The 23,857-nt window shown below is 37.0% G+C and overlaps 1 protein-coding gene across 1 annotated transcript in view; it reads left to right on the top strand.

Moving 5' to 3' along the window:
• The window catches only part of LRP1B (LDL receptor related protein 1B), a 290,821-nt gene that overhangs the window by 59,419 nt on the left and 207,545 nt on the right, over positions 1 to 23,857 (top strand). Inside the window, exons 5-11 of the mRNA XM_041406020.1 lie at positions 5,515 to 5,737; positions 8,560 to 8,731; positions 11,331 to 11,474; positions 13,290 to 13,526; positions 18,019 to 18,199; positions 21,011 to 21,230; positions 22,822 to 23,011. Coding sequence (XP_041261954.1) covers positions 5,515 to 5,737; positions 8,560 to 8,731; positions 11,331 to 11,474; positions 13,290 to 13,526; positions 18,019 to 18,199; positions 21,011 to 21,230; positions 22,822 to 23,011 — 1,367 coding nt within the window. The remainder of the gene's footprint in view (positions 1 to 5,514; positions 5,738 to 8,559; positions 8,732 to 11,330; positions 11,475 to 13,289; positions 13,527 to 18,018; positions 18,200 to 21,010; positions 21,231 to 22,821; positions 23,012 to 23,857) is intronic.

Below are 23,857 nucleotides of genomic sequence, written 5' to 3'. Positions count from 1 at the left end.
ATCCATCCCCATATTCTCAGCTACTTTCCCCATTTGCTGCTCAGGCCTCCCCCCGCCCTGTTGCTTCAAATAAGAAAACTTTTGTTTGAATTGGCGATTTCCTTGCAAAGAGAAGTGTAATTCATTACAAATGTCCCCCCTGGGGGCTGAGTTTTGCTGATTTTTGCCTGTGTTGCAGTGAGTGGAGCTGGGCTCTGCGTGCTGAGAATGAGTTGTCTGACTGGGTTTTGCTTTTATCTGCAGCTCGACCCTCTGCTGCTTCCTGCCTGGCACTAAATCTGCAGCTCTCTAGGAGAAGAAACCATTATTATTTTACTCACAGGCACTCATTGCTAGATTTCCAAAATGCCAGGAACATTTGGAACATATGTCCTCCTTTACGCTGCAGAAATCACAGAGGAACTTTAATAGAATTTCACTCCTGTGCAGCACAAAAACATCCACTCCATATTTCCTTCCAATATCAGTTACAAAAAAAATAAGGCACTTTGCTGGAGAGCCAAAGAGTTTCTAACCCCCTAAAATAGTGTGGGAAATTATCCTCCAGGTGATAGATGCTGTCTTGTGCTGGAAAGAAGCAGAGGAAGGAGAAACTGAAATGCCCAAATCCAGTGGTATTTCAGTTCCTCCTCTGGGGAAAAAATTCCCTTTGCCCCAAACCTGAGAATTGTTTTCAATGTGTGTGTGTGTGTTCTAGCAAACAGTGTTCTTAAAGTTCCTAAAATATGTCTGGGACACTGAGGGCCATGGATCATTTATTACCAAAAATGGGCCAAATCTGAGCATGGCCAATTTCTTTTGCTTTAGATGTGCGTGAAAAAGAAAACTGCTGAACCCAGAAACCAACCTAAACATCATCAGAGTTAAAAATGCTCCTGGACCATGCTATAAAGCTTATTATTAATTAAATGTGACGTAAACTCACCTTCATTTTTTTTAAGTGCAGTAGAAATCAGGCACAGGACTGGGTGGCAGTCCCCTTCTGAGAATCCAGTCGGTGGATCACCTCACAGCACAGGCTGTAGGAGAACCCCAGGGGTGTTTTCACACAGTCCTTTTAATTAGCTGTTTTGATCACCTCCTCTGAAGACGGCTCCTTGTTCACCACAGTCCCCACAATTTTAGTTATCTTATTTGTCCTACAGTAAATCTGATGGTGCCACTCAATGCCGATGCTGTTCTCATTATGCTTCAAACCAATTAAATTGCACAGCGTTTCTCTTCATTCCAACTTTTTTCAACTTCATTCAAACTTTTTTCCCATGTTGTAGTCTTGCTCCCAAATTGGTAAAAAGCCTCTTAACTTTTTGTGACTTGTTCATTTTGCTAAGATCAACTGAATATCTTTAGTTGCCTTCTATCTTGAAAATGACCCTGTCAGTGTAATTTCTGAAAATTAAACCCTGTCCTTTCTACTCATAGCTCCTGTTGAGGTGTGCTAGGAATTATTTTACTTTATTCTAGTTAGGTCTTGTCCATAGCAGTAACTTTGCCTCTTTTTCTATATATCCTTTACTAATTTGCTTCCTATAATATTTCATTGGTTTTTGTCAAAGAGATCCAGAATTGTGTATTTTTGCCGCCGAAACTCTGATGGCTCTGTACAGTGTTTGGCATCTTTGGTGCATTAGAAATTAGCAGTTTTCAGTCATGCAAGTGCCCAAATGTAGCTTTACAGGGAAAACAATTATTTCTCAGATAATGAAATAGGTGGATTATGAAGGAGGTGACTGAAAGCTTGGAAAACAAAAGGAAGTGAGGAGAGAGAAAGTTCTGGGCAAAACCAGTGGTGATAAGGGTTTGGCTGATGAGCTAAGACAGAAACTAACCTACAGATGTCTCTGTAAGGAGAGAACAACAGCCCTTTTGAGGCCCTCCTTACATATTTTTGAGACTTGATAATGAAGGAAAGATGAATGTGAGAACAGGGACTGGGAAGTTCACTGTCACTTTCGTCTCATGGCAGCGCTCTTTTCTTCTGGAATTAGTTCTATTTGGTAACACTTATTGCTCTTTTTAGTCAGTGGATTTGTCAGGGAGAATTATTTTAAAAGGCCGGAGAGTTGTCATTGCTCAGATGTGGACAGAATTGTCCCTGTGTATTTATTTCTAGCTGGAACCAAACTCTGGAAAAGCTCCAGCCATAACTTTTAAAGGCTCAGTTGTTAGACTGAGGAGGGTGCACGTAATAGAGGGAAGGATGAGTTGATATCAGCAGTGTAGCAGAGCTGTGACAACAGCAAATGTCATCCAGGGGTGGCTGAGTCCCCAGCTGGTGCAGGGAGGTTGCCTGGCTGTTGTGCAGACCCTGGTGAACTCGGTCTGGAGCAGCAAACCCAGTGCTGGCCATGCTTGTTCAATCACTGACCTAAAATTGGAATAACTGCACAGGAGGGCAACAGAAAGGGCCTGTATTATGAGAGAAGGAAGTCTGCATTGCCTTGCTTATCTCTAGCTGCTAGGCAGAGGGAAAGAATTTGATTTCCATCTAGAAATAGCCCTGGAGAGGAGGACAGGTGAAAACAGCTGTTTAAGCCAAATAAGCTGCTGCAGAAATCAGTCTGTGTAATTCAGCCTGGAAGATATCACCATTAGTTATTAGATGTAGATTCCTAACTGCTAGGAGCACAATGAAACCATTCTGGAAGAGTCAAAACAACTGAATACTTTTGAGTTTAAATGCCTGCAAAGCTCCAGGACTCGATGAAGAAGATTCCCCTTTTTGTTGTTGTTTAATTAGAAGCAGAATTCAGAATTTCCACATGCGAAGTCTACACTTCTCAAAAGATAAGCTGCCTTAATAAAATTCAGTTTAGTGCCAACATTTTTGCTGTTGCAGCAGCCTCAATTAGCAACCAATTAGCCTCATTGGCAGTCTCAGGAAATGAAGGCTGCAGTGGGCTCACTCTCCCTGTCAGCCCCAGTGCCCTGAGCTGGGCTCTGCAGGGACATGCAGAGTCAGTTTTTGGTCAGTTTTCCTCCCAAAACTGATCTGTGAATGGACAAAACATTTCATTGCCCTCTGCTGAAAATGGAGAGGCAAAGCCAGCACCATTTGTGAGCACAAAAATAAGCCCAGAGCTGAAATAAATACTGTACAGTGCATCCTTTAGATCTCCCAAGGCAGAGGCAATAGAGTGTAATTGTGGGTCAACTTCTTGTGTTGGAAATGCAATTCTAGTTCAAACCTCACTCTAAAAATCTGCATTAGTCTTTAAATACAGAATTGAGTTTCAAGATTGAACAGTAAAGCATTTAATTTTCTTAATTTAATTTTCAGAGGGCTTTGATCATGCAACAGCATTAGGGAACTACTTTCTTGTTCTGTCTTTTACCTCTTCCTTTAATTACAAAGTTTCATTTTTGTCAGTCAGTCCCAACGAGAAGAATAATTATTTTTAGAGTAAAAAGAGTGTAATTTACACATGAAGTCATGATAACTTGCACAAATGATGTTATTATAAAACAGATATTGAGGAAAAAAAAAGAAATGACCCCCTATTCCAGAAAGCTGGAGCAACCTCTTAAATTCTTAAATATTCTTAATTCTTAGATATTCCTGACTGAATCTATTTGTTATTGATGTACAAATATTTTATTTATTGTCTGATCTGAAAAGATAATCTCGTTGTAAAAGGCTAATAGTTATTAACTTTTATTTTAATCTTTAGAAATGTTAAATTATTAATTAAATCAAACACTATACAGCAGAGTCAGTCTGAAGTCAAACTTCAGGTGTTTGTAACTGCTATGTGTCTGGATGTGTATTTACATAAATGTGTGTTTATATTTTTTTTTTTTTGTATGTGAGTGTCTGATCACAGCAAAGGCAGTTGGTTCTATAATTCCAAAATGAGCTTTATTTGAATTATTGAAACTTGAGGTACAAAGTTCCATTAAAAAACATATATCAAATCCCCAGAAGTACAGATTTTATCCTGGAGTACATGTAACATTTTAACAACTTATTTTAAATATGTATAGGTGTTGGCCTTGTTATTTCTGATGATATGAATACATACATAAATAGTGTATATACTGCTAAATACACACTTCTTTTTCCTTTCTGTTTTCATTCCAAATTACTTTTGCTTTTCAGGCATGATTTTTGCTTTGCAAATATTTTGTGCTACGGACATTTTAATTTATATAGACCTGGATGTCAAGTGTGTGTTTTTAAATATATTCTTAGAGTACAGCTGAGATTAAGAATGACAATGAAGGGCAGGAATTCAGAATTATTTTGATAAATAGAAATCCTTGTCAGGAATGAAGTTATCCCTCAGGAATGTTATAGGTAAAGTTTATTCTGCCTTATGGCCTGGTGATGGACTACATGACCTTTCAAAGTCTCCTCCAGCCCTATTTTATGATTCTAAGATCAATTCATTTTGGCATTTGACAGCTCCTGCACATAGACTATAGATGATTCTAATGCCTTTACTTTTTTAAAAAGTTGTTGTGGTTTTTTTTTTTTTTCTATTTTAGTTGTAACTTTTGCACTTGAAACACTTTAAAATATATTTTTTATTTATTTGAAGAATAAAAATAAATTATATGGGTTTCATTCTGCCGTTCAGCAAATAGCCTAAAATGAGATTTTTATGAGAAGTTACAAGACTATAAATTACTGCTCTGTCACATAAAGATATCTGAAGTTTTATATGCTGTTGATCCAAAGTTATTCCCATTAGTGGTAATAACTAGGAGATAATTCACTTCATTTGGATAATGAAATCCTGGTTCTCAAAGTGGCTTTAGTAACATTCAGCCTGGAATCAGATTATTCTTTACAGCCTGTTAAAGTCATGGCAAGGTGGTCTTCAGCCTGCAAGTGCAATTTGTTCTCACAAATAGGTAATCCTGTTAAAATATTGTCAGGTTAATCAGAATTGATTTGCTAAACCCAGTGAATGCTAATCAAGCATTGGGTTAGGGAGCTTTAGCAGCAATTTTAAGTCTTTGATAGTTTCCCATTGTTCCTGCATGGAATGGTTCACTGGATTTGTGGGAGCATTTTGAAGCCTGAACGTCTTTCCAAGGCTGGAGACAAATTACTAGAGACTAAAGAAACACCTCCAGAAATAGATGTTAAAACCACAGACAGTGGGGATCCCTGTATTTGGTATAGTTTATGTGCAATAACTGTTCTCCAGACAACCTGAGTGCTTTGTGCTTTTGTCACTGGTATCTGTAACTATCCTACCATTTTTTACAAACAATGATTAAAAATGAATTTAAGACTGTAATTTTGGAGTGTTATGTGGTGCATCTGTTTCGTAAGAAAATGCATTTAGAACTTATGTGCTTCACATTTGAAAGACAATTCTGTGTAATTGTTAACTTGTTAGAAGATATGGTGAATTTTTAAAAATAATTATGTGCTTATCAATATGGGGTATATAGGAAATTGAAATGACAAAGAATTAAAACTCCCTTTTTCCAGAGCCAGCAGGAAATTTGCACACTGCTCACACCCTTTAAAACTTACAACATCTTATTTTCTTTCAACAGCAAGCTTTTCTTTACAGACTATGGGAATGCTGCCAAGGTGGAGAGATGTGACATGGATGGAATGAACAGGACGTGGATAGTAGACTCGAAAATTGAACAGCCAACTGCTCTGGCACTAGACCTCATCAATAAATATGTGTACTGGCTTGACATATATCTGGAGAGTGTGGAAGTTGTTGACTACCAGGGGAGAAGGAGGCAAACAATAACCAAAGGCAGACAAGTAGGTATTTATTTGCAGATCAAGAAAAAGTAATAATATCAATGAATGAATGCACATAATGCTAGCAGCTACAGGAATTTCATATTTTTTTTACCTTTTTAGTTCAGATGTGTTAGAATTTAGAAGATCCATCTGCATACCTTGGTTTATCTGCACTTTAGCAATTTTGCAACCTATGAATATTTCCATGCAGTGTCTCATTAATAATGCACCCTGTAAGTCACCATTGTTAAAGATTTCAGGAGGGAAAACCTGGGGTGGGAAGGTGCAGGGAGACAGATCATTAATGACAAGATGTCCTTACCCACTCAGGAAGGAGAGACTAACAGGCATAATAATGTGAAATAGAATAGCAAAAGTTCTTCACCCATTCAGACTAATCTGGACACCCTTAAATATTATTTTTGTTGGTGGCAATGATGCTTTTCACAGCTGATCCTGATGTTTAGAGTCATAAATACAAACTCTGAGCCTGTGAGTCTTTGCATTTCAGGAGCATTTCAGTCCATTAACCTGGAGAGTGGAAGAGTTCTCTGGCACTTGTGAGTCTTATGTAAATCTAGGGAAAATCAGCAAAGACCAAACTGTTCTGGTCACTACCTGGACTGCCAGGTGTGGGCACCAAGTTTGCATATATTTCTGCCTGAGGTTAAACAGGGAATGTAAAAATGTGCAAGCAGAATAAACATTTTACCTGTTCTTCTGTCATTCGTTGCTCCCAAGTAATCCATGTTTAGCAAGATGCAATTGGTGAGACTGTTAACTAAAATAGGCAGAAAATGTGACAAAAAGCAGTCTAAATGGTGGTTTAGCAAACACCTTCCTATTTTTGCCAATCTATCTCCAGTCTTTAACCAGTTCTGGAACAAGATGTCTTGAAAACTTTTGGGTTTTTTGTTTTTTGTTTTTTTAAAGTACCATTTTGGACTAGATACTTAAAAAGCTAAAATCATTTTCAGAAGCCATTAAAAAATACAGGCTTCTAACTGAGCTGTACTTGTGTCATAGGAGAGATGCTTGTTCTTCCTCTTCTTGCTGAAATTTAGGTGCAAAAGTGGATACTTTATCAAGTTCAGAGGGATTCAAAACTAGCTGAGAAATGAGATCTCTGTTTTTTGATGTGGGTGAATGGTATTAAGAAGTTTGGCCTCTCCCTGTTGTCACAAATGGTACTGATTGTCTTTCCACTCAAATGAAGAATTGGTAATTTCAGTATGTTTTTGCTGCATATGCTATGACCTAGAATGACTGTTTCTCCAAATCACTCCTCATTAGTCTAAGGAAACAGCAGACCACAAAAATGTTCCCAAGAATTTTTAGGGACTAAAGTTTATTGTGTATGTACAAACACATCAAAGATGTGCTTTCCAAACAAAACTGGATTCTGTGATTAACAGCCTGGGTGACTTTAAAAGGACAAGCCAGTAATGTTTTCACTTGTGCACAGGGTTGCTGGAAAGCTTCATGAGATGTAGAAAACCCAACAAATTAAAAAATAAATATGTATAATTAGATCATTATAAAAAGCATTGCAGGATGAGCCACATAGCTTTAATAGTTTTAATGAAGAAAATCTCTCATGGGAGTTAAATGATAAAGATTTAAACTGAGTGCAAATGGAAATAGGGAAGAAAGGATTGTAATTCAGGGGAGAATTCCACAGTTTGCTACAGATGTGGCTTTATTTTCAAGGCTGTTTTCTTTTCCATCTTACTATAAATGCATTGAATTTTTATTGGGTCTTAATCAAACACTTCCAATGATGTCAATTATTGCTCCTTTTCCTGGGTGAAGACAGAATGCAATGGCAAGGCTTGGCCACCTGTGGTGTAATTTCCAGAATGACTGAAATACTTGATGCACAACAGGGTTTTTTTGTTTGGGTTGGGTTTTGTTTGATGTATGTCTGAATTTGGGAGTGAATGAGATAAGTAAATACTTTGTGGTGAGCAATTGAATGGTTATAGTAATAAGATATTCAGCCTGTGAATATCTGAATGTCTGCCAACAAAATTCTCTTTAATTTGTTCAGTTTTCAGAATTGTCAGTGAGATATTTTACATTTTCTAAATCTATAAATCAAGCACAGCCTCTAAATTATCGACATATTGTGTTTGAGCTGTGATTGTCTAACTACCAGCTATTAGGTAATTTTTAATCAATGTGCCCATACACATCAGAGATTATCACAATTTTAGAATTCACTTTTTGATAAACAAGCACTACCAAGTGGCCACCACCATATTCAGAGGCACCAACACAAAAAGAACACAGGAGAGCTGACAGAATTTGTTTATTTCTCATAAAATATTTTCTCAAGAAAATATTCAGCAGGTATATCTTGCACTGTTTGTCCTGATTTGATCATAAAATAATTTTTAAAAGTGGATCAATTACATCTATGAACTATGTTTAATTTCTAATTTTGCTATATTTATTAGTTAATAATAGTTAATTTATCTTAGTTACTATTAGTTAATGATCATTAATTAATACTAATGTAGCTGTTGCACTTCAAGAATGTAGAAGATTTTCATTTTAAAAAAAGAGAAACTGGGTAATTCGTAGACTAAAGGAATTTAGATTGCTAAATTATTTGAATTTTCTACCTTTCTTGTACAAAGCTTTTCTAATTATAAATTTCAGACTATAAGAATATGAACTATACTTTTAGTGTAATTTGTGTTTATTATTTACAAGTACTCAGAAGGACTTTTGTGCTGTTTATCACACACAATCCACAGTAGTGTTTGACATTTACAACTCACAGATATGCCTAAAATATTGAGCTAAAATAATGATACCATTTGTTTCTTTTCCAGATTAGGCATCTCTGTGGTTTGGCAGTGTTTGAAAACTATTTGTATACAATTAATTCAGACAACCTCAGCATTTTACGAATACACAGATACAATGGTACTGATGTTCAGGCTCTTGCTAGGCTGGATGACTCTAAAGAGATCCGTGTGTTCCAGAAGAGAACTCAAGCAGCAGGTAAGATCAAATTTCCTCTCTCTAGAAAGCACAAAACCAGATAGTAAGTGCTTGTGCAGTCAAAAAGGTCCTACCAGAAAAAAGCATCTGAAGATGGAATGAAAATTTGTCCTTGTGGCACAACTTTCTGTTCCTTGAGTTTTGTGTGGTTGTTCCACTTTTCCCATGTCTCTGAGCTCCAACTCAACCCTTCCAGAGAATTCAGTTTGAAGAGCTGCCCAAGGGCCCTGCTCTGCACGCTGTGGCACTCAGTACTCTGAGAATTTAACACCTTCAGGATTGTTGGACGTCCAGTGTTGTCCACATGCTTTGGGTCTCAGACCTCAGAGATTCCTGATATCTCTGGGCCTGCTTTTCAAACAGACCCTCAGGTGAGCTCCCATTTTTGGGGCTGCCAAAAAGGCACAGGGGTGTGGGCAGCTGAACTGCCAGCACAGCCCTGGTGAGAGAGGGAAATGCTGACAGGGTGTCCTTGCTTTGTGTGAATATCAGTTTTGCCATCAGTGAAAGAAATTTTCATTTTCATCTAGAATGAAAGAACTCTTTTTTTATGTCACAATTTTTTTGGTAAAACAGCAATTTCACATCCTTTCTGTATGCAGAACATCAGTGGGAGTTCTGGGAACTTTTGCAAAGATAGCAAGATCCAAAATGTTTACCGTGACGCTTTATGGGAATGTTTTTGGCATGACTGATAACAATAAATCGTTGCCATGACTGCTTAGACAGAAAAGCCAACACATCAATTCTCAATGTCAATGTTTCTAAACAGAATGGCTGCATCTGAAGAAGTTTGTGAAGTGGGAACAAACTCTAAATTGATGTAGAGTGGGTGAACTAATTTTCACCCTGGAGCTGAGGACATTGATTTGCAGATGTCAATGTGTGAAGGAGGCTGCAAAGACTCTTTCTTTGCTATAATCATCCCTCTCGTACTCCTGAGGGAGTCGGAGAGGTTGAGTAGAGGAGAGACATGAGCACAGTGTAATCTTTTATTACATCCCGTGATTACTCCACTACTCCTTTTATTTTGAATGGACATGTTTGTTGCTTGTCAAGATTCTCTGTAACAGCTGTCTCAGCTTGGTGGAGATTCTGTATTACCTTTAACCTTATCGACCCTAAACCACTTGATTGCTTTATTTTAAAAGAAACAAACCTGAAAAGCTTGAGGTAAAGTAGGAAGAACAGAACATTTTTTGAACCAGAATACTCTTTTTTGGTTTAAGCCAGCTTAGAAAATGTAAGATAGCCTGGCAGATTTTGTTTCCTCAGCATATTGCCTTAAACAGTTAAAAAAAAATTAAAAATTGGCTGCTAATATAGAACCATGCATTTGGAAATGTGTGTGAAATCAAGGATAAGGAATTCTCTGACTTCTTCAGCTGGATTTATATCCCAGCTGTATAAATCTGCACCCCATCTTGGGAAGTGTTCAAGGCCAAGTTGGATGAGGCTTGGAACGTCCTGGTTTAGTGGGAGGTGCCCCTGCCAATGGCAGAGGTTTGGAATAACATGGGCTTTAAGGTCCCTTCCGACCCAAACCATTCTGTGATTCTATAAATATGGAAGAATTCTACAAGGCTTTTTCTGTTCTTTAGTTTCAGCACATGTGTCTGCCCAGAAAGGTGCTGTCTAAGGGAATCTAAGGAATACCAGACTGTGTGGGCATGGGATGCACTCTGTCCTCAGAAAACCCCAACCAAGCACATGAACCAAAGCAGCAAATGGAAAAGGGGAGAAGTGTCAGCTCCTCCAGGGAAGCACTGCCCAGCAAATGCTGTGCAGGAGCTCATTCACAAAGGGGCGATTGCACACAGCCACGGGCACGGAACGATAGCCCTGGACATTATTGGCCAGGCTTGGATGCCATCTTTAAAAAACACCTTCCTTAGAAGTTATATATTGTATTTGCAGGGATCCCTGACACAGGCAGGAATGATGAATCTGACTCCATGTTCTCAGAAGCCTAATTTATTACTTTATAACACGACATGATATTAAATACTATACTATACTAAAGAATACAGAAAGGATATTTAGACTGCATGTTCTCAAAAGGCTAATTTATTACCTTATAACACTATTTTATATTAAAGAATACTATACTGTACTAAATATTGAAATATTGAATACAGAAATACAGCATTCAATTATCATCTTTTTAGCATTCATTATTTCTGAATACAGAAATATTGAATGCTAAAAAGATGATAATGAAAACTTGTGACTCTCTCCAGAGTCTCAACACAGCTTGGCCCTGACTGGCCAAAGAGTGAAAACAACTCACACCAGAATCCAATGAAACAATCACCTGTGGGTAAATAATCCCCAAACACATTCCACATGAGCACAACACAGGAGAAGCAAATGAAACAAGAATTGTTTTCCTTTTCTCTGTGGCTTCTCAGCTGCCCAGGAGAAAAACCCTGGGCAAAGGGATTTTCCCAGAGAATGTGAATGCCACAGTTATTTTCTGGGAAAAGACTTCTTGTAATACAAACCCCCTTTCTTTATATTTTCCCTCTGGCTACCCTCTCTCCATGCTGATGCAGTTGCCTTGCTTTCAATGATCTGAGCTGTTTTCCCCTCGCCGCAGTCAGAAGCCACGCGTGTGAGCTGGATCCGTCTGGAATGCCGGGGGGCTGCTCCCACCTCTGCCTGCTCAGCAGCAGCCACAAAGCACGGACCTGTCGCTGCAGGACTGGCTTCATCCTAGGGAGCGATGGCAGGTCATGCAAAAGTACGTCCTTGAGATCAGTCTGCCAGCCAGGAATCATCCAGGGGAGGGTTCTGGGTGTTCTCTAGCAAATCACATGGGCTGATTTGGGGTAAAGTTGGTTTCAAATTAAATGTGTGGGACAGTGTTTCTTATTTAAATTCAAATGTTTATTAATTCTTATCTATATTATAATAGTCTCACAAACTGTGAATTTTACAATACTCTAACAAACTAAAAATAGATTTATATTTTTTATAACTTTTTAAAAGATAAACTAAGTAAAAAATAATACTTAAATTATTTTTACTTTTAACCTAATAACTGACTACTTATAATCTATAATATAGGCTTTTAAAATGTATTTACAATTATTAATGATCATTTTATTATAATTTAATTACAATTTATTAATTACAATACTACTTAAACTCATAAAAAAGGTAAAGAAAAATCTAACTTCTATCCTAAAACTTCTATCTTACTTTGTATATATGTTACTATATTCTAAAGCCTTAAACTCTAAGTTTTCCACTATATATTACACACTTTTAATGTGTACGTGATGCTTTGTTCACATGCTCCTTTCATTCCCTTAACATTATTTGATTTGGATCGGTTCACAGGTGTGGCAGGTTAAACCTGGAATGCTCAAAGAATACTAAAATTGTCACAAGCTTTGCATTAATCAACCTCACTCTTTATTTATAGGCCATGGCTTTTCACTGCACACAGGTATTGCTACAATTTCCACCCATGCAATCAACTTAGAGCACAAAAGCAGAACATTCATGTGACCAAGTCAAGGTTTTTCTCAGAATACTTTGTGAAAACAATGTGATTTGTGCAACTGTGGTTATACCTAAGGTTACGTGTACACAATCTGTTGGTCACCTACAGCCAACAGGAGTTTTGGGGAATGCCTGTGTTTTGCCTGGTTTTTCAGTCAAAGGGTGTTGATTTAGTTCAGATAAAAGACATGCAGTTAGATACTCTGATGGATGCTGGTAGATGGATTTATTTGACCTCAGTCAAACCTGATGCAGTTTTCACTGACAATTCCATCAAAAAACGCTGAGAGCCAGCAGGAAAAATATGTAGAGAATTTCAAGAGGTATATTGATAGCCTTAAGGCTCTAAGGATAAGTTTCTTTAAGGAAAGAAAATAACTTTGCTAAGCTTCAGTTGTTTGTAATCAGCTTAATTAGTTAAATTGTCAAAATCTTAGAAATATGAACTTCTGATATCTGTGTTTTCTACCACAACTGAAAAGAACAGAGTATGTTGGTCTCTTATTCCTTTCAATCTTAAAGAAGTTTAATCTTTTTTGTTGTTTGATTCTGAGAAACTTTAGGTGTAAAAAAAGCATTCTGTATATGCTGGCATTCATGGTGTATTTAGATTTTAAGATTACTTCAGTTGTGGTCTACATTACCTTGATGGATCCTAATGAATTGTAAAATTAAATGTCTACAGAGCTATATGTGTCCACTTCAGATGCAAAGTTATTCTGTGATCGATAACTGCTTTTTCAGTGTGAACTTTTACACAAAAAAAATAATTAGATGTAAACAGCTCACTGAAGTAACTTGTGTTTTGAATAAGGTAATGTAATTAACTATTTTTTTTTCTTTTTTTTTTGTTGGTTTGTTTTTGTTTTTTTTTTTTGTTTGTTTTTTTAATCTAGATACCTACAGAATATATGGACGTTTAATTTTCAGTATTGAATAAGGCTCCTGCTCCCCACTAATTATGCCAGTTAATTAAACAGGGACATTATGCACTGTGAAGAAGATTAGGCAGCATCAGTTGTTTATGTTTGTAATCTTTCTTTTGCAGGACCAAAGAATGAATTGTTTCTTTTTTATGGGAAGGGACGGCCGGGAATAATCCGGGGAATGGACCTGAATACCAAAATATCTGATGAGTACATGATCCCCATCGAGAACCTGGTCAATCCTCGTGCTCTGGACTTCCACGCTGAAACCAATTACATTTACTTTGCTGATACCACCAGTTTCCTGATTGGACGGCAGAAAATTGATGGCACAGAGAGAGAAACAATCCTGAAAGACGGTGGGTGATGCTCAGCGGTGGTGACATTCAGAGATGCTCGCCACCGAGAAGTTGAACTGACATTTGCAGATAATTTAAAGGTTTTTTGGATCTCCCATAGAAAACAGACACAAATTTGACCTTGAAAAAAATTGGAGATACTTTTTTTACAGCTTCCTGTTTTTTCTTTTTTTTCCTGAGGGCAGAAGTGTAAAGTTTGGTTAAGTCACTCTGTTGTGAATTCTTACTGTGTCCATTTAAGCTCACTACTGGTGAGTATTTCCTATTTCTCCACTGTGTCCTTCCAGTAGCTGGATATTTGTTGAGCCATTCCAAATCCTTGCAGACTTTGTAAGACTTCTTCTCTCCAGCCTACATCACACTGTGGATTCTGGAGCTTATTCAAGTAGTTTGGCAGAATGAGACTGTCTGTAGTGCTTGAAAACTCATTAGGAAAAAAGCATTGTCTTTCCTGATGCATTTTCCATTGTGAATGTGGAAGCAACAGTTAGACCTAAACATTTATTAGAACCTTAATTAAGATGCTTGTAGCATTTATTATAGCAATAAGGGAAAATGCCAGCAAGTCTTTAGTTTCCACATCTCCCACTACACTGAATCTCCCTGGTCTAGAATCATATCTCATCACAGCAAATGTTGTTGTAGTGAAAAAAGCATCCAGTTTGTCAATTGATATTTTTGTTTTCCTTTATGGACCCTTCTCTGAAATACTGCTTCAGCAGGAGGTAGCAACTGTCTCAGCTGCAATTCATTCTACAGTAATTATTTTCTGGTCCTCAGTCTAAGAAACATAAATATTCATCTTCGCCTTCAGAGAGTCTAATATTTTCACTTGTGAATGGAAGCTCAGGACAGTGAAAGTAACTAAAATACCATTGTTTTAGCAGGAGGATGTTCATTGCCTGTCATTCATAAGGCATGTTTTAATGCACACTTCTGAGGAGCCATCTCCTCTGTGCAGTGATATGATGCTCTTTTAGTGTAAGGTCTCTCCTCAGAGTTTGCACAAAGATCCCTTCAGCAGCAGTTGCAAGGAATACTGACAGGCTCTTTACCCTGCTCTGGTGAATGGCTAATAAAGGGCATTTGTCTCAGAAAATAACAAATACTCAGCTGTCAGTCTGGTAATTCTTCATTTCACTGCCAGCACGGGAATGGATATTGTGCATCTCACATCTTCCATTGCTGGATTTCCTTTCCTAACTGTGCATTTCGTTTGACAGGGAAGTAGTTCAAATGTGGAGTAGAGGAAGGAGCAGGAAATATGTAAATTAAAACATTATAAAGGAGCAGCAAGGAGCATCCTGGCTGAAAGGTTTCAGGCAGGTTGGGGTCAAACAGGTTGGGATTAGCGTACTCAAAAATTAATAAACTTTGCATGCCAAACCAGAAAATTTGTGGTATTCCTGTAAATAATGTTTAAGTGCAGTGTCTCGTCTTTGTAAGTACAACATAGCAAAAATATTAATGCAATACTGAAAGAGCTGTGGATTATCTGATGATTTATTATTTGTGATTCTACTATTTACAAAGACCAAAAATATGTCAATGTCATTCCCCCCTTCCTTCTTCCCCAGGAGCTTATGTTGTTAGTTCTAACCTGGTGTAGTTCCATAACTTTAAAGTATCTTTAAAGAACACTTGTTAATGTATTTTTCATGATTTAAAAATTTAATATGGCCTCCAGTCATAACACCTCAGTTTTTATTCTTGTCAACTCTTACGAACTCAGCAGGGACAGATTAAATCATTCCTTGGTGGAAGGCTACTACAGAAAATCAGGTGTGTCAGGAGGTGGTTTTATATTTGCTCTGAACAGCGTGCTGCTAAGGGCTTCTAGCTGTGGTAGGTGCCACCTCTCGGATTAGAAGTTGCCTTTTTTTGGTGACTATCCGGTTTTTTGAGAATGTATACACTTGTTCAGACAGCACTGCAGCTCAGATAATTACAGTTTGCCTAAATAAGAGCCTGATCCTACAGCTGTTCACTGGGAATTGAGATCACTGAGCACCTCACACTGCTGGAGTTTGATTTCCCATATAGTTTCAGCTGTGATTTCTGTTTCTTCGCTTTGGGAAGCAAACTGCTGGGTAGTGTTGATAACAACTTGACAGCCCCCAGCACAGCCTGGCTTAGAGCTGGTGGCACAGCTGCAGCAGTACTGTACTTCCACCAGCAACAAGAATTATAATTAACCTTTCAAACTTGCATGTAAAATCAGTCTTTTGCATTAAAAATTGGAAAAAACCCCACAATTTTCATGTCTGTGATCTTAAAAACCACAGACATTTTTAAATGGATCTAAATACTGCTCAGTGAATGTAACAGGAACACAAGCTCAGGATTTTTTTTCACTTGTCTTTGTACCCCTGTTTTTCTGGGGGGGTTGCTGTAACTCTAAAAATCTTATAACATTTACTTGTAAATCTTATTCAAGGATGGTCAACCTGTTGCTTAAACAAGACCAAGTAAATCTGTAAAGCTGCTCTTTGGAAGCTGTTCAGATGGTTGGTATATAGAAGAATTATTTTCCCACCAGGTTTTATGTTAATCTAGCATTTGAGGCACTATTTATTACACATGGCATTGATGAGCTTGGCCATTCTGTACCAAACTACATGTTGTGCCTGTTCTCTGTTTCATACTGAAAAGCAGTGTGGCAAACTGCTGCCTCTAGAACTGTTTTTAAAAACCTCCCTTTTACATTCAACATATTTGGAGCTCTCATATTAGTGTTGCTAGGAAAATTCTGGTGGAAGTTCCTGAATTACAAATGTTAACTTTTCAGTTAACAAGTGAAGAATGATCACAAGGGTATTTTATCACCTCATCCCTTTTATGCTGAAAGGGCTTTAGAGCAAAAGGACTGAGTTACTGTAGTCAAATCAAGACAAGAATGGCACAATGACCATTGTTTTCTTCCTGTTTACTACTTCATGTGAAACCCATTTGAAGAGTAATTAATGTATTTAAAGCTTTTAGTGAAATAAAAGTGACTTTATAATTATAACGCCACAAAACCAATGCAAGTTATCTCTATAGGGTCGTGCTGTAGAATTCTCCTTAAAAAAACCTCAAATTTTCTGATATATTTACTATCTAGATACCATGAGGGGTTTTTTTTTGTTTGTTTGTTTTTGTTTTTTGGGGTTTTTTTTTTTTTTTTTTTTTTTTTTTTTTTTTTTTTTTTTTTTTACTTAAATTGTATTTAGTTTAGAATCATATTTTCCCCAAAATTCCTGCAGAAGACAAGGTAGCTCAAAGACAGTATTATATGAAGCTGAATAGATGTGGAAATTTTAGCAGGTATCCAGCATTCTAATCTAACAGTTTTTGCTGCTGATAAAAATACAGCCCATATTTGAACCGGTTTGATCTCAAAGAACCAAAAAATCAGCAAAATATTTTCTTTTAAAAGATGATCCTATTAATATAAAAATCTGATCTTATTAGTATAAAAACTGGTTTTAGCTCAAATTGCCTATATCAAAGAGAATAAAAATAAAATGGGTTTTGAACAAATGGCTCCTTGTCCTCAAGCTTGATTTTACTCATGTCAGTGGTTTCTTGACTTGAGCAAAATCTGCTGAGGCCTCTCAGAGCTCAATAGGACATTTCTTGCAGAGCTCAAGTTTCTCTGTGTTGCCTGTTCTGTTCAGAAGGTTTTGGGTTTTTTTGGTATTTTTTTTCCTCTGGGCCTTGGGCTCCAGGTCCTTGGTTAAATTCTCTCTTCTTTTACCTTCTATTCTTAGAACTTTTCTCCACCTCCTTGACCACTCCAAGACCAAAGGCCACTCTCCTCTTTCAGGAACTTTCAGCTGCCTCTGACATTGTCTTTTCCAAAGAACGTAGCAAAGGCACTGAGAGATGAAAAATAAAACTGGCAGTGTCCATCAGCCTGGGGAAGCTGGCTGAGCTGCTGGCACTGCTCTCAGACACCGCCTGAGCCTCAATTGTTCTGTGCTTTGGGTGATTCTTGTCTGACCAGGTGGTTGCTGGGTTAGAAATATCATCATCCCGTTCTTTCCTGTCCCAGAGAGCTCATTCTGACACCTTTGCTTCCCTCCAGCTTCGTAAACCACAAGGAAAAATAGTTTCCCAAAAGTGCAGTGGTGTTCAGGTATATCAGAAATGTGGATAAAAATGTTAAAACACATTTTGCAATTTTCCAATAATCCTGAGCTCATGCCACTTTTTTTTTTTTCTTTTTTTTTTCCAAATAACTTTCTCATATTTTGTCTCACAGGACATATTGTCATCTCTACACCTGTGATTGATTTTCAGAATTTAGGTTTACTTTCTTAGGTGAACAAGGTTTAGTTGGTACTTTGGTTGGTACCAAATATCTGTTATTTCCTTTGGACCTCCAGTAGATAAGGGAAAAAAGCAATTTTAAAAATATAACATGGATATCACATAATAAATAGTGAATGTAAGTACATGTAGAGCATAAATAGTATTAATCTCTTACTACAGTTCTCTCTCTCAACAGATCTTGATAATGTGGAAGGCATAGCAGTGGACTGGATTGGAAATAATCTGTATTGGACCAATGATGGCCACAGGAAAACCATTGCTGTTGCCAGACTGGAAAAAGCTGCTCAGAGTAGGAAAACATTGTTGGAGGGAGACATGTCCCACCCCCGAGGAATTGTTGTCGATCCTGTCAATGGGTATGAAGAAAACTGACTTTTCTGTGATGGTTGTCTTTGTGGCATAAATACAGGATTCAGTTTGCTCAGGATGAGGTTTGTAGAGTCATGTAGTGATCTGTAATGCTTCAGGAGTCCATAATATCTGTAATTCTTGCCCAGCATTCTTGCCCTGAAGCCTTCAGAAGAATTTGTATGCCTGTCACTGTTGTTGTCTGTCCTGTTAATCTGAATGTGACTCACCTTTTTCTCAAACAAATTGAAGGTGTAAGTCCTGTATGAATTTTTAATATTAAGTGAATTTTAAGATGCTCTCCTGTGTTTCTCTCTCTGTAATCTCAGTTTCTGGAGCCAATTATGACCATATCCTTGTACACATTGGTTTATAAAACTGAGACAGGTACTCTTCATTACTTATTAGCTTAAATTAATTTTGGTAGGCTGCATAATAAAGAAAACCACATTATATTAGTGCGGTATGATGGTAGTTTACTTAAAAAAATCACTGAAGAATGATGTAGCTAGGTAGTTTCAGTGTGGCTGGATTTATTGCTATTTTCCTATTATAGAAAATATTTACCTTCTCAGGTTTTCTCTTCTGAGTCTGTCCTTTGAGGAGTGGAAGTGGCTGTGGAAAGGCTACAATTCATTAAGGTCAGATAGTGAGGGTATAAAATGAGACCACGAGCCATAACCACACCTGCAATTACTTTGTTAAATTTTCCAGCTCAGTAAATGCATGGCACAGGAAGCAGTGTCTGAAGATGTATTGCCTGAAAAAGGCCATTATATAAAACACTTCTCTAATAAAATAGCGTGTCCTTCATGATTATACTTCTCATGGAAGCTCTTCCTGAGGGATAGCATTTATTATGGCTTTTTAATTGTGTTTCCAAAATTTTAGTCTTGACTTAACCGGTGTTGGAACATTAACTGCATTTTGAGGTACAATTAAAGCACACTGACATAAATGCTTGTCACCGTGAGCAGGTTTTAGGTTATGACAGGATAAATGGAATAAGGACAGACAAAAAGTTAATGGGGAAAAGCTCAGTAATTGCTGTTGAGAAGTCATGTAAATATTTGTAAAACATATATTGTCTCCCAATAAAATAAGTGCCATATTGACCTGAGCCTCAGGGCATGTGCAGGGTTTATAATTCTGCGATTAAACCTAGTGCTGTTAGAGTCAAACATGAAATGAGTTTGTAAGGCTTGTGGATCAAAAATAGACTGGTGTTCTTTGCACATATTTACAAAAACATTAAAAGAACCCAAACCAGCCTTCTAGTGGGCGATTTGAGAGAAATGAAAAGTAAACAAAACTGCATGTGCATATCTGCAGCCTTGTATAATGCAATTTTTCTTTTTTTTTTTTTTTTTGAGTTTCTCATCAATATCAACTTATGCTTATACATAAAAGTGCATTTGAATAAATTTTTTTAACCAGTAGATTTGATATAATTTACATAGGTGTGGTAAAATATTTTTTCACTTCAGTGTATCATTCCTTTATAAATTCAGTATTTAAATTCCACAACTTTACTCTTCAAAGTACAGGCCCATAAAATGGTTAATGGGTTAGGATCACAGAAGTTATTTCAGAAACATAAATCTGGTGAATGAAAAGGTGAGGTACATTAATAGCTATTAAATCACGATAACTTAAATAGGATTTAAGGTTGGCATGATGTTTTTGTTCTCTTTAATGCTTATTAATTGAAGTCCTAGGTTTGACTAAAAGTAAACATCTGCTGTCTGGCAAATGTTTTCAATTATGAAATGATGTGACTGTATGTGATACAATCTGAGATGATTCAGAGTGCTTACAGGTTTCTAAGTGTTTATTCCCATTAACTCATTTTCCTTAGTGAAAAACATGTTAAAAAAAAAAGAGAAAAAACAAAAGTGATGTTTCTTAGCATATTTGCCACCTTGTGTTTTTTACAAGTTCATGTTTTGTATTTTAATTGGTTGAAATCACAGTTTTCAAGGGCAACTTCATTAATAGAATATGATATTCAGAATAATTCCATAACAAAATGTTTATTCTGTAGTTTCCAGTAGAGAATGGCTCATAGAATTCCTCTGAGCAAATACTTTTAGAAGAGTTAATAGAATTTTTTTAAAGTTTTCCAAGGTAATATTGGTGCTTTTCTTTCAGACTTTGGGTTTTTTAATCTCTATTGTTGCACTATAAGCCATAAAACTATGCTAAAATTGCCTCCTAGATTTTTTTTCAACTAATTTTCACAGCAACTGTTTCTAAACATTTTTGTGATGGACAAAGTGCACCTTACAGTTTTCTGAGTGATTTAGCTGCTTTCATTAAGTTCACAGAACGCCAAGGTTATCCTTTTGCTCTAAAACTAGAGTGCAAATATTTATTGTGTTGCAACTTCTTTCATAGAATTAGGTGTAATAAAAAGGAGATTTTCATCATGAAGGCAAATTGACCTGGCCAGAACCAGCTCACAGTAAAAATGTGAGTTTTATTTTACAAAGTCAATACAAGTAATGGTTTAAAAAAACAACAAATAAAGAAACCCTGTAATTCTGGTTGGAATAAATAGGATCTTAATTATTTCACTTTTCTTATCTGTTGTTTCTCTGGTATTCAAGTAATTTATCACAATATGAGCAAAATAACATAAGTGTCACTTCAGCAGCATCCAGTGGTCAGGGACAGTAAATAGAGTTGCAGAAACAGCAATGGAAAGAAACATGAACAAGTCGAAATTGCTCTGGCTTGGACGAGCTGCCGCTAAAAGCCTGCGGTACAATTCACCTGATTAAAATGGGATCTGAATGCTCGTTTCTGTAATTCCCTAGATGGATGTATTGGACAGACTGGGAGGAAGATGAAATAGATGCCAGTGTGGGGAGGATTGAGAAGGCCTGGATGGATGGCTACAGCCGGCAGGTTTTTGTCACATCAAAGATGCTCTGGCCAAATGGTTTAACTCTGGACTACCGTGCCAACGTGCTGTACTGGTGTGATGCCTATTATGATCACATTGAAAGGATCTATTTGAATGGGACTGACAGAAAGGTAAAAGAGAAATGCTGCTGGTTTGCCACAGGCATGTTCCGTCTCTGGATTTTATTGTGTTGTGTTGAAAATTCTTCCCAAGGTTTTTAAAGTCTGAAGAATCCATGGCGTGTCCTGCATCACTTCTGCTGGAGTGATGGTGGCAGTCTTGAGTGAGAGGCTGAAACACAGCTCAGGGTGTTCCTCTGTCCTAAGAGATGCCAAACATGCTTTTTGTTTATTTTTTAGCAATTTTTTCTCTTGTGGCAATGAGTTGCATTTGGATTGAGCCATGAATCTGCAAAGAGCTTTTCAGTAGAAAAAACCTTTTTTTTTTTTTTTTTGGCTTTGCCAAAGACAAACTTTTCCTTGAACTTTGCTTGATGGTTTTTTCTGAATCTCTCTACCTCTTTTCAGCATTTGTAATATTCAGAGAGTAATATTCAGAGGGGCAGTCCTCAGCAAATACTTTTAGAGAGAGATTGCTTTAGCTGTTACTAATGCCTGTACTAGCTGTGCAGTCATTCTGTGTGGGTTTGTAGAAGCAACAAGCACAGATTAAGACACTTTGACAATGGTTAAGGCTCAGACTGGAGTATGACAATTTGGGGAAGTTTTACCATCTGCTTCATAAAATTACTGACTGGTGAATAATAAGAAACACATGTCTGCAGGTTTTATTTTGAAGTGTGTCACAGAATGTTTTTTTTTTTGTTTTGCTTTTTGAAACTTGAATTTTCTATAATCCTTAGATGTATTAAAAAATGCATAACTACTTGAATTTATGTAGCTGAAAATAACTGTAAGGTACTAGTTTTTGACGTTTAATCATTTGTCTTTAATTATAGGTTATTTTGGTCAAAATTGGACTGGATCAGTCTCATCTATAATTCTTCAATACAGTAAAGATTTTGGGGGATAGGGAGGTACTTAATTCCACTAATAGCTGTCAGATTATTGACTGATTGATGAATTTGGATCAAAAGCAGATCAGAGATGAGGAGCTTTGACTGTAAGAATTCCACGTCCAAAGAGAAAATTTAAAGGGCAAGAGGGGGTGATGTTTGTCAATCACCTCGAAAGAGTATTTTAGTTGTCTTTATCTCCCTGTTCTCTCGGGTTTGTGTCTAGAAGTCAAGGTAGAAAAAAGGCTCTTGGTTCAAGCAAGGATCCCAGCCAGAAGGAGACCAATGATTCCAAACTGCATCTGCTGGGATAAAATCACGAGATCATAGAATTTTTTGTGTTAGGAAAGGCCTATATCTCTTCAAATCCACCCCTTAACCCAGCACTGCCAAATTCACCACTAACCACAACCCTAAACCCCATTTCTACATCTTTCAGATCCTTCCAGGGTTAGAGACTGCACCACTTTCTGTGTTCTTGATGGGGGCCACTTAAAGTGAATTTATATGAAGTTTGTTTTTTTTCAAGTTGGATATTAGTTCTGCTGCACAGAAGGGTTTTGCACTCTTTATTTCATTTCATTGCAATAGGTTGTTAAGTTTGGACAGTAATTATCTCAGTTTTCCTATTTCCTGTTTTACCTTCTCTGAAAAATTTAAGATTCTTTTAACCTTGCTGATGCTCACCTACCACTAATTAATTGCAGGTAGTCTACAATGGAAAAGATTTGAATCATCCTTTTGGACTGTCACACCATGGAAATTATATATACTGGACAGATTACATGAATGGGTCAATTTTCCAGTTGGATTTGGTATCAAGGAATGTGACACTGTTGAGAAGTGAGAGGCCACCTTTGTTTGGGCTCCAGATTTATGATCCACGCAAACAGCAAGGTACTTATACATTTTCCCAGAGTTTTGTTTTTAAAGGACATTTTTCCTTTGAGTCTCGAAGTATTTTGAGGTGACTGGATGAGCAAAAATAGACAAACAAATATGGGTTGTGGCATGAGAAAGTTACTCTCCAGAGTTTCAGTCCATTGAAGCAGAAATTGATTCTCTCATAAATACTAAAAAGTGAACCACAGCATTATTCCTGTCTGAATTCCTTCTGTGCATTCACACTGCCTTTATTCCCCTCTTTCCTTGTGTGATCAAGAGATGCTGTGCAAGTATCAGTCACAGAGGGAAACATATCTGCATTGGTTCATAGATGTAAAATATGTGATTACATTTACCTTTTCTTACATGAGATTATAGATCCTGCCTGCATTCATTTTTTAATTTGCTCTCCCATCTTGGTCTACAATCAACACTGTATGCTGCACATGATAAAAGTAGTTTGAGAGTAGTGGAAAAATCCATAGTTGTTGCTACTTGTATCAGTAGAGAAATGAGATAAAAGCCATAGGTTTGCATGGATAGAATTCAGAAAATAGAATTGCTACTCTACAGGTAAAGATAAAAATGTGTTTTACTGAAGAAAACTTTGAATTCCATTTACTACATGCAGCATTCCTAGGAGTTGTTGAGTATTTATTTGCTCGCTTCAATTAAAACATATTTCTAATTACCAGATTGTTTGGTCTGCCACCAAACATAAAAATGAGAATCAGGAATAAATATAGATAAAATACTGTTTAAAATATTAATTTTGTTTTATATTTAAATTTTCTCTTTTCTGATACTGTAGCATCTCAATTTCCTTTCCCTAACCCAAGCTGTGTTGGGGTTGCTGCC

The sequence above is a fragment of the Onychostruthus taczanowskii genome, unplaced genomic scaffold, assembly GCF_017590055.1.
Source record: "Onychostruthus taczanowskii isolate IOZ18803 unplaced genomic scaffold, ASM1759005v1 scaffold10, whole genome shotgun sequence".
In the NCBI taxonomy this organism is placed as follows: domain Eukaryota; kingdom Metazoa; phylum Chordata; class Aves; order Passeriformes; family Passeridae; genus Onychostruthus; species Onychostruthus taczanowskii.
This window is presented reverse-complemented; position numbering and strand designations above follow the sequence as displayed.